This window comes from Octopus bimaculoides, chromosome 15 (genome assembly GCF_001194135.2).
Source record: "Octopus bimaculoides isolate UCB-OBI-ISO-001 chromosome 15, ASM119413v2, whole genome shotgun sequence".
Taxonomy (NCBI): Eukaryota; Metazoa; Mollusca; class Cephalopoda; order Octopoda; family Octopodidae; genus Octopus; species Octopus bimaculoides.
The window spans coordinates 36,838,553-36,850,063 of NC_068995.1; the positions used below are offsets into that span (position 1 = coordinate 36,838,553).

At 36.1% G+C, this 11,511-nt stretch overlaps 1 protein-coding gene across 1 annotated transcript in view; it reads left to right on the forward strand.

Moving 5' to 3' along the window:
* LOC106882725 (zinc finger CCCH domain-containing protein 4) overlaps positions 1 to 6,399 on the forward strand; it is a 30,609-nt gene extending 24,210 nt beyond the window's left edge. Inside the window, exons 13-15 of the mRNA XM_052973398.1 lie at positions 516 to 610; positions 1,415 to 1,713; positions 3,594 to 6,399. Of these exons, the coding sequence (XP_052829358.1) occupies positions 516 to 610; positions 1,415 to 1,713; positions 3,594 to 5,097 (1,898 nt within the window). The 3' untranslated portion in view covers positions 5,098 to 6,399. The remainder of the gene's footprint in view (positions 1 to 515; positions 611 to 1,414; positions 1,714 to 3,593) is intronic.
* The last annotated feature ends 5,112 nt before the right edge of the window (positions 6,400 to 11,511 follow it).

Sequence of the window (11,511 nt, forward strand, 5' to 3'; positions counted from 1 at the left end):
GTGGCACATAAAAGACACCATTTCGAGCGTGGCCGTTTTCGTGCGGGTGACACGTAAAAGCACCCACTACACTCTCTGAGTGGTTGGCGTTAGGAAGGGCATCCAGCTGTAGAAACTCTGCCAAATCAGACTGGAGCCTGGTGTTGCCATCCGGTTTCACCAGTCCTCAGTCAAATCGTCCAACCCATGCTAGCATGGAAAGCGGACGTTAAACGATGATGATGATACAAAGTATAAACATTCACACACAGATACACAAACACACACATGCACGTACACACACATATAATCCACACACACAAACATACATTGTATCTGCCAACATTATGGCGTAATTCTGAGGCCCCCGAAACAGCTGCCAAACCTGAAATACCCCATCTTCTCCCCTTTGTTTTTCTGTCTTTCTACTCTGTGTAAATCTGCTCTGTTAATATTTAAATAGCTATATATTTATACAAGAATGTTCATTGCCTGAATATCTTCAGCCTTTTGAAATTTATTGTTTTCTTTTGTAGTTGATGATATTGATGACTGGTATTCAAGTGATGAAGATGAAGATGGAGAAGGTGGCCCAAAGTTAGCTGAAATCTTAAAAAACCTTAATAAACAGGTATGTACATTAATTAGGCTGACAGAACATAGAAAAGTTGGTGTTAAAATGATGATGAAGATGATGATGATGATCATCATTAGACTGCAATAATACTGGGGCACTACCTTAAAGAGTTTGATCAATCAAAAAATCCACTTCTGTGCATATTTTAAGTTTGGTATTTATTCTATCTGTGTCTTATTGAACTGCTAAGTTATAGGGGTATAAACAAACTGATACCAGTTATCAAGTGGTGAAAGACAACTACAAAAACATACATGCATGTGCACCCCCCCCACACCTCCCTCCCCAGAATAGACATATTTTGATATTTGCATTTTCAAACCCCTCCCTCCTTTCTTATATACTTCACCTCCTTCTCCTCCAGTATCCCCCAGCCCAGTTTCTGACCCTTTGCCATTTCCTTTTGTCCTTCCCCATTTTTTTTATACAATGAATATTTCACAAATGCATGTACACATGACTGGCTTTTACACATATTCTGTGTACAAAATTCTTCTGGTGTCGGTCACCTTGAGTCTATGTTAAAAAAAAAAACACTTGTTCAAGGTGCCACATATTGAAATTGAACATGGAACCACTTGGTTCTGGAGCAAGCTTTTTAACCACACAGTGATTCTTCTCTGTTGTTTCTTAGTAACTTGTAGACTTTTACTGGTGTAAGCAATCAGTATAACAAAAACACCAAATAGTTTGTGTTGAAAATATTATTTGTCTGGATGAAGAAATAAATACATGCTAAATTCTATTTTCTCTATTGTATGTTTCATGGCTTTTAAAATTTTTATTCTGTCTCCTTAGCCTCCTGAACCACCAGTTCAACCCCAGCCTGACATTTCCAACAACTCCACTTTAAATATCATGCAAATGATTAATGCTATACGTGGGCAGCCAGCAGTCACATCTGCAGGAGCAGGCGGATCATCACAAACAACAGTCTCTACTACTAGTACAATAGTTACTACTAGTAATAACAGTAATAGTAGTAGTAGTAATAATAATAGTAGTAGTAGTGTTGGCACTAGTACTTGTTCTAGTTCATCTGCTACATCTACTGTGTCAGCTACTGGCAGTGCAGCTTCATCTACCTCAAACACAAGGTATTTACTTATTTCTTACTTGTTTCTTTTGTGCTATTCATGTTGGGAAGGGGCATGGATGGCTTGGTGGTTAGGATATTTGGCTTACGATAGTAAGGTTGTGAGTTCAATTCCCAGCGACGCATTTTGTCCTTGAGCAAGATGCACATGTTGCTCCAGTCCACTCAGCCGGTGAAAATATGTAGTACCTGTATTTTTAAAGGGCCAGCCTTGTCACACTCTGTGTCATGCTGAATCTCCTTGAGAACTACATTAAGGGTGCACATGTCTGTGGTGTTGTCAGCCATGTGCATGTTAATTTCGGATCATCCAGAACCCTTGTCAATGTAACTGACGGAGTGTCACTATTCATGTTAGGAAAATAATATAATTGATAAAAATAAACCTTGGTTCAGTGTAGTGAGTCTTAAAATTCTCCCTCTCCATCACTTTCTTTTTCTGTTTGAAACTGTTATCCTAAATCCACTGGTTTGGACACATATAAATGCATCAAATGTGCCTCCCCTATTAACTCCTCTTTACGGAGTTAATGTGACAAAGAAAGCAGTATTTTTTTTTAAAACTTTCTGTTGCAAATTGTGTCAGCAATTTTTAACTTACCATGCAAAGTGCAGTAGACACTTTTGTTTAATTGCCAATAGATTGCAAAGTTTAAAAATGAAAGATTGAGATTCTGTCCTCTAAATATTAATGATATCAACAATGCTTCTTGTAACACTTATAGTAGTAGTTAAACTGCTGCAACATTTGCCTGACTGAATGAAATATCAGACTTCTTTCTCTCAGGTCATTAGTTTATATCTAACCAAGAACATTTCATTGTTTCCTTGGGCAAAACAATTCTCTATACCCAACTAAAACTACAAGTGTATGAAAGGTCTCATTATTTTATGACAACACTTTTTACAAGAAAGACGTAACCTTCAGTCATTGTATATTGTAGCTATCTTTCTTATGATTATGAGTTGAAGTTGATAGTTACCTGACACGAATGCTTAGTTTTTGTTTGTTTTACACCCATTTTCCCCTCTTTGAATGGACAGGATGATTTATTTGTTTTAACTGTTGATTTTGCAGTTTACTATCCTCCCATCCTGTTATTAACCACTCATCTGTGAAGTTAGTGGGTCTTAATTGTCTTGTTTACTCCAACAAATTCTAGTAACGTTGAAATTATGACCATGTCTAAGGCCTTAATTCCACTGTCAAATTTTTCTGTTCATTTCACGAAAGTCCTTTAAAACCATGATTGATATTATCTTAGTTTTACTTCTTTTGCGTTTTATGTGATTTATAAAAATTACACTGTGTAACATGAGTGTTGTCATTAGGTAGTAACTGTTATTTCCTATTTGCTTACCCTTAAAAAGTATGAGAAATGGCTAACATTTCCTTCAAACTTTGCTTTTGTTACATTTATTCAAACCCTAAAGATTCCCCTCTCAACACATGGCTATGATACTCCCCAACAACTCCTGCTCTTGATTGAGAGATGCTCATATTGTCAGCCACTAAGGGACATTCTCAAGCAATTGACAAGCAAATCCGTAGCATTGAGCAGAATATTTGCTATAACAATATTTCTGCTTCAGCAACTCAACGTTGAATCTGTAATGTAATGGAAAATAGGTCAGTTTCAAAACATTGATGTCCAGGCCACAAAAGTGAAGTTTGAAAGGAATAGTAGTAATTTCCTTTGATTTCTAGGTAGAAGCAAGCAGGAAATAACATTTACTGACCAAAGACAAAAAAAAAAAAAAAAAAAAAAAAAAAAAAAAAAAAATCGAAATTTGTTACACATTGTTATTTCAAGATGAATTTATGATTTCTAGTTTGCGATTGGTAGAAACTTGCTAATAATTTTGTTGGTATTTTTATAGTTCGGCCAGAAGAGACCCTCGCCTACAGGTAACAAAAGCTACAACTTCTTCAAGTGATAGTAAACCACCATCAACTGCAGCAGCACCTGTGAAAACTGACCCACGATTGATATCTAGTAAACCTGCAGTGACAGAAACCAGCCCACCTTCTTCAGTTCCTGTTCCTCAAGACTTTGTTGTTGTTCCTTCAACTCCCCCTGGTGAGATTGTTTATCGACTGTATGAAGTTTCCACTTACAAAATCCCACTTTCAGCTACCATCGATGTATTTCATTCTAAATATAAAGATGATCCCCGGATCCAAAAACATCTGAGTAATCCTCCTGAGTCCTTGAAGCAAAAAATTCTACCAGGTGATCCAGATAAAAATTTAATCAAATCATTTGTTGTGCCTAATCCAAATCGTCCTGGTAAAGATACTACTGTTGATGACTTACCAATGCCAACGTTACCTCCTGTAAACCTACCACCTATTACCTCAACAGCAGCTGCATCTACAACATCTAAAAGGCCTCAAGATCCTCGCAGGACAAGAATACTGCCTCCTAATTCTCGTATTGTAAGTAAAAAGGTTGAAGATAAAGACAATACAGAACCAAATAAATCTGCAGATCCACGCATTTCCCGAGGTGGACCTGATCAGTTTCCACCTGCAAAACCTTTGGATCCAAGATTGCTGAGACTACAACCAGGTTCAGCTGGACCTTCTCGGCCGATTGATCCTCGAAGATTAAAACAAGAGTCATCTAAGCCATTTCCTGGACGAGCATCTAATGATCCTAGAGCCAACAAACAGCAGTCACCTGTTGCTGAACAAAACCTACCCCCAATGCTGGCACAAATGCCAAATCCGGCTGTACCAAGACCACCTGTAGATTCCGCTAACGAGAAACGAGGTCCTCGTACACAAGAAACACCTGCTCCCCTTCATCCCGTACGACCAAGCAATCCAAAGGAAAGCCAAAGCAAAACTGAACCGTCAGACTCAAGTACTGCAGAGGTGTCGCAGCCTAAATTAGATCATCGAAATGACCCTCGCTTTAAACGGAAACCTGCTGGTGAAAGTGGTAGCTCATTACCGCCTATTCGAAAGGTTACTGGACAGCGTAAAGTTAACATGGAGTATAGTTCACCATTAGGTACAGAAGCAGACAAACCTGAACCAAATTCTGGATATAATAGTTATAACAGGCCTCCTAATGCTAATCGGCAAATGAGTGGCAATAATAATAATAAAATGTGGACAGGTGGACCTGATTCCGGGCCTCCAACTTTACCTTCTGGTAAGCCTCATTCTAGTGGAGGTAATGACACTACACATGGTTCCCTTGATCCCAGAGATGTTGCTAATCATCCTTCCACATCTGACCCTCCTTCAAATTTTCCCCCTCAAATGCAACCGAGTGGGCCACTACAACAATACCCTCCTGTACTTCCTCCAGATCAACCCAAGTTAAAAGATTTATTCAAAATTATTGACCCCACTGCATCTCCATTTTGTTGATAAGAAATATTCATGATGATAATGTTACTGTTTACATGGTTTCCTTTGTAAATGTTTCTTCATTTTACTTTTCCAAAGTAAGACGAGTCACTTTATGATCTCTTAGTATACTTCTTTACTGCTCTTTCTTTCTTTCTTCTCTCTCTTTCTGCCTCCCCCATCTCTCTCTTCTGTCTGTCTTGCTAACTCTCCCCCTCTCTATATATATATACTTGTTTGAAATAATGTTCTGTCTTGTTTGAGACTTCTAAAGCAACAGTGATCACAGGTGCTGGTAGTTTATCTCTTTCATTATACCTCTGTTTTGCAATACAGGGTTTGATGCTTGGACATTGCATCATAAACAAAATAAATGAACTACTAATAATGTTGATGGATAATTTGAAGAAAATGAAATGAGGAATGGATTTTATTAAAATCGTGACTAGAGATAAAAATCTCTGCTAAAACATGTTATAGACTACTGGAAGTTTTTATTTAACATTTTTGATGTAAATATTTCTTGATTTGATTTAGTGAGTCTTTGTTATTTCTACTATTTAAATGATGACATGTACAGCTTCCAAGTCTCCACTATATTAACAGAACTTGTCTTTTACAAAGGCTGTTTGAATAAGCTTATTTAACAAAAACACAAATAAATAAAGAAAATACCCATCTCCCCTCTATGAAACCAGAATAATTTTAAGATATTGTGGGAATCTTTTATTTTCTGAAGTCTGTGAGGAATATTTAAATTATTATTACATTAATTCTTTTGTTTGTTTTTAAAATTGTACGTTTTGATCCATCTGCTCATCTTATTTAAAATAATTCAGGGTTGTAATTAATGAATTTGAACAAGATGTGATAAATATTTTGTTGTAGAGAAGATTATGTGAATGATATTTGTGAAGATATATAAGTTTATATTCAAGAGTCAGATATTAAATGATAACATGCAGCGATGTTTTTAAAAGCCTTAAAAGAAGTTCTGTAGTTGGTGATACTGCCAGTGTGTCATATGATATGAAGTTCAAAATACAGTTACATTATGTTATCTATGAATATCAAACTTGCATTAAGCCAGTAGTAGTAGAAATATATATAATAATAATAATAATGATGATAATAATAATAATCTATTGTAGTGTTTTATTTGACACCTAGTTGTGTAATTTTTGTAACATTCAAAAATTGAAGCACAAAACATCAACTTGTAATGTTGACTGACTGCATACTCTGTCACAGTCACTGATGAGTCCATGGAAAGCATTAAATCAAAACAAAAACTAATTGCTAAATAAATATTATGTCATTTAAGGTTATTGGTTGTTGCTGATGATGATATATATATATAAATATAAAATATATAAATGTTTAATCGAGAATCATTAAGCCAACAAAATATAGTTTTGCCAATGGCTCATCGAGGACTAAGTTTCAAAATTTAGGAAGATCTCGTTAAATTAGCTCTTCCTAAATTTTGCTCCTTAGTTCCCAATGAACCATAGGTAATACAAGGTATTTTGTTGGATTAATGATTATGGATTAAATATTTTTATTTACTCTCACACTTACCTTTTAAGTACTTCATCTAAGTGATCAGGCATAACCTCTTTTTGTATTTGTCACCCGTAGGAATGTATATGTAATATATGTGTGTGTGTATTCTATACATGTCTATCTTTGTCATCTGTGTATATATATATATATATATATATATATATATATATATATATATATATATATATATATATATATATATATATATATATATATATAAACATTGGCCATAATAGCATTGATATGGATTTGGGTTGGTTGTATTTGTTTAGAATGATGCTGGAGCTTTCTCAGTAACAGTTTCAAATAGTTAGGTACCTTATATACTTAGGGAGGTACTGTGTGTGTGTACATGCCTCTATTGATATAGCATAACCCAGGTTTCAATCTATGATTCTCTAAACTCTGCTTCATCTTAGATGCATATATATTCAAGCCTATGCATACAACTGAAAGTAAGTTATTGAGTCTATCATTTCCAACAATGAATATCTCAGTTACATGATCAATTGAATTAGCATCTTAAGTGACTGAGTATTCCACAGACATATGTACCAGTATTCCAGTAGTTTGATCAACTGGATTATCTATGTATCAAATTCTAAGAGGTTTGATTATTTCAATGACACCAGTATTCTTAGTCTAATCCCCAGTTTGAAATTCAGGTACAGGACATAATAAGCATGACCGAATGGTTAAGAAGTTTGTTTCACAATCATGAAGTCTCTGGTTCAATACCAGTATATGACATCTTGGATGAGTGTCAGACTTGGATGAACTCATGTCTTGAGAATGAAATCAAATTAGTGGAAACTGTGTAGAAGTTCGTTGGAATTACTCTGTATGCAAACACACACAGTACAGGCATGCATGCTGAATGTTAATAATGGCTAGAAAAACCACCCTTTCCTACCTTGTTTTTAGACACACAATTAACAGCATTGTGGTCTTCATTAGTGTATTAAATGTTTACTAGCAGTTATTGTGTAAAGGGGCAGTAACTTGAGTGGTCTAAATTTATATCCAGATACAGTTATTGCATTGTATCCCTCCCACTTAATAAACTAAAAATTTTATTCACTGCTGCTATGGTTTCTAACTTGTCACTTATACTTTGTCTTTGATAAATATATTTAACTCAAAATTGCCTAAGAGATTCCTTACTGGAGCTGAATGCAACAATTTGCCAGAGTTTAGTTAGCTTTTAAGTGTGAGGTTTAAATTCCATCATGAGTATAGCCTGAAGAAGAATGGACTGTACATAGCTGACTTAATTTGGATGCAGCATAAGATGGAAACTTTCTTTGGTAACCCAGTGATCAAATCATTTATTATGGGACATCTATACATCATATTCATTGAAAAAATTTCAAGTTCAAATCCCACCGAAATTAACTGTGATGTTCATCCTTCTGGGGCCAATAAGATGAGGTGCCAGTCAATTACTAGGATTGATATTTGTGGCTTTGTACCTATGTTAGAAATTATTATTATTATTAATCGAACTAGCATAATAAGTACCAGTTGAGCACTGGGGTTGATGTAATTGAGTTACCCCCTCTGCTGAGATTGCAGGACTTGTGCTAAAATTTGAAACCATTATTGTTAAGGTGGCGAGCTGGCAGAATCGTTAGCATGCCAGGCAAAATGCTTGATGGCATTTTGTCCATCTTTAAGTTCTGAGTTCAAATTCTGCTGAGATTGACTTTGCCTTCTTTCATCTCTTTGGAATATGAATTAATTATCAGTGAAACACTGGGGTCGATGTAATCGACTAATCCCCTCTCCCCACATTTCAGGCTTTGTGTCTTTAGTAGAAAGGATTATTATTATTATCAAAGTGATGAGCTGGCAGATTGGTTAGCATGCGGGGCAAAATGCTTAGTGGCATTTCCTCTGGTTTTACGTTCTGGGTTCAAATTCCACTGAGGTTTGACCTTGCTTTTCCTCCTTTTGGGATTGTTAAAATAAGTACCAGTTGAAAACTGGAGTTGATGTAATTGAATTTTCCTCTCCCCAGAATTTGAAACCATTATTATTATTATTATTATTATTATTATTATTATTATTATTATTATTATCACAATAATGGTAGATATGACCACTACAGTAAACTACTGGACTAGAAATATTATATACAGTATCAATTAAGTAATTTGTTGTTCAGTGAATATTTAAGAACACACACAAAAAAGAAAGGTAAAAGATCGCTGCTATTTAACCTGCTCAGAGGTAACAATACTTGATGACAAGGATATTGTTCTAAGTTTAAGTCTCATTTAGGTCAGCTTACATTTTTTTTTTTTATCATTCCTCTGGGGAAGCAGGTATGATAGTGGGAATTTAATGAGAAATGTATAGATGATATATTGAGGTCATGTGTTGATTTAATCAGTATTAGCTCTTTTAATACAATAACCTCAGGGGAATTTGAAATACATTTTTTTATTGTTAGTAACTATCATGGTGTGATGTGGTAGTAAGTTCTTGGTGAGCTGAACTTGCATTCTGGTTTCAATTTCTTGTTGGTACCATTTTAATTACATTGCAAAATGCCTATGGGAAAGGCATGCATGTTGTTATTCTCATTCTCCCATCACCTAAAAATATGGAGTGTCATGCCTATGTAAAAATAAAAATTGATATTATTGTTGTTATTATTATTATTATTATTATTATTATTATTATTTATTATTATTATTATTACCTTTGCCTTGGTGGAGGTATTGTTTCCAGTCTTGTTTGTTTGTCTGTGGACAAGATATATCAAGAACCACTGGATGGATTTGGATGAAACTTTCAGGGATGTTTGGCATCGTGACTGGCACGGACTGATTAGATTTTGGGTTCGATCTGGTAGTGGACAAGGATTCTGGATTATTTTTCCTGTTTTTTTTACTTCAATTTTGAGAGCAGTTGAGTTTATTTCAGATATTCTCATTTTAAAAAAACATCTCTGGCTAATCATTGAGAAGACATTGGTGTTGCCTTGGCGGAGGTTTGCACTCTCTGAGTGCTCTTATTATTATTATTATTATTATAATGGCCACCATTCTGTGAAGACATACAAAGCTGGAGTTCTGTGATTTGTAAGTGTTTAATCAAATGTTTCAGCTGGTTGCAGCCCGTTTAATCATATGTTTTAAAATAATTGTTTTGCTTGCATTGTCTGGATTGTGGTGGCAACATTTTTGTGTAATTGCACCCCCTTTTTGGGAGTGTAACTCAGTAATGATTCTTGTGCATTTTTGTGAAGACAAGAATTCATTTATTTCTGCAATTTTAAAAAAAATGTTTGAAAATCATAATAATTGACAGCAAGCAGCGTTCTGTTGACACTGTTGTAACATTGAACACAGCCGTGGCTGAAGTTAAAATTGATTTCTTGCCAAAAGAGAAATAGAATTTCCTCTTGTTGATATGGCGGTAGTAACATGTGCAACAGTACTAGCAAAGACTGAAAACAACAACAAAGGTGATGACAACAGCAGTAACAACAATGTGAACAGCAGCTTCACCAACAGAAGCAACAATAATAGCAACTGTATCAGCAATAACAGGAACAAGATAAAAAAGCAGCAACATGAACAAGATTGAAAACAATTGTTGTTGGCACGCCGTCGCTTATGACGTCAAGGGTTCCAGTTGATTCGATCAACGGAACGGCCTGCTTGTGAAATTAACGTGCAAGTGGCTGAGCACTCCGCAGACACGTGTACCCTTAACGTAGTTCTCGGGAATATTCAGCGTGACACAGTGTGACAAGGCTGGCCCTTTGAATTACAGGCACAACAAAAACAGGAAGAAAGAGTGAGAGAAAGTTGTGGTGAAAAAGTACAGCAGGGTTCGCCACCACCCCCTGCCGGAGCCTCCTGGAGCTTTTGGTGTTTTCTCTCAATAAACACTCACAACGCCCAGTCTGGGAATTGAAACCGCGATCCTATGACCGTGAGTCCGCTGCCCTAACCACTGGGCCATTGCACCTCCACTTTGAAAACAATAACAACAGCAGAAAGAACAAAGCAGTTATCAATAGTAACTGTGTGGAAAACAACAGCAGCAGCAACAATAATATAAAGAACTATAATAATGCTTTATTTTTTCGAAGGCAGCTAGCTAGTAGACCGTCCATTCAGTTCAAGATTTGAAAAATAAAGCACTGCAGTACAAAAGTGACATTTTGCAATAAGATCTTATGTGCCCCAGTGAGGAGGAAAGCAACCCCTCTGAATGATAAACAATTGTCTACAAATATGCTTCTTGCGAGGAGAGGAAACTTAAATTTCCTACTCTGGCAGAGACTGAAAAATGTCTCCAAAATGTGTGGCCCTCAGTGCTACATATATGCAAAGGTAAGCAGTAGGGGACGGTAACTGTTATATGCAGCAGTGAACAAGAAGCCAGAAGAATGGCGATTATCACTTGCTTTTGTGATGATTCCCCCATTACATGGGTTAAAGCTTGACTCGAATTCATGTCAAGAACATGCTGGTTCACCATGATCCAGTGAGAGTTTTAGCCATTTTGCAAGAGCATAGGGAGATTGTGGAGGTGAAGTCCACCCAACAACTCAGTAGGACTGGAATTCCAGATACTAGTTCTCCAGAGGAAATAAATCGCATTCCTGATTTTTCTTCTGTTTTGGAGAATGCGAACAGATGTCCGTTTATATAAAAGGGAAAAGAAACGAAGTGTTTTGTGTGTGGGAATACGAGTCCCCTCAAAGCATTATGCACCACAGTGGAGAAAGCACGAAACTTTCCTTCGTCACTACCAACTCCTCAAGGTGTGGACAAAACTACTACCTCACATCTGCCTCTTTCCTCTGACTTGGGTCCCACAAAAGCAAAGACCTCATTGACATTGCAC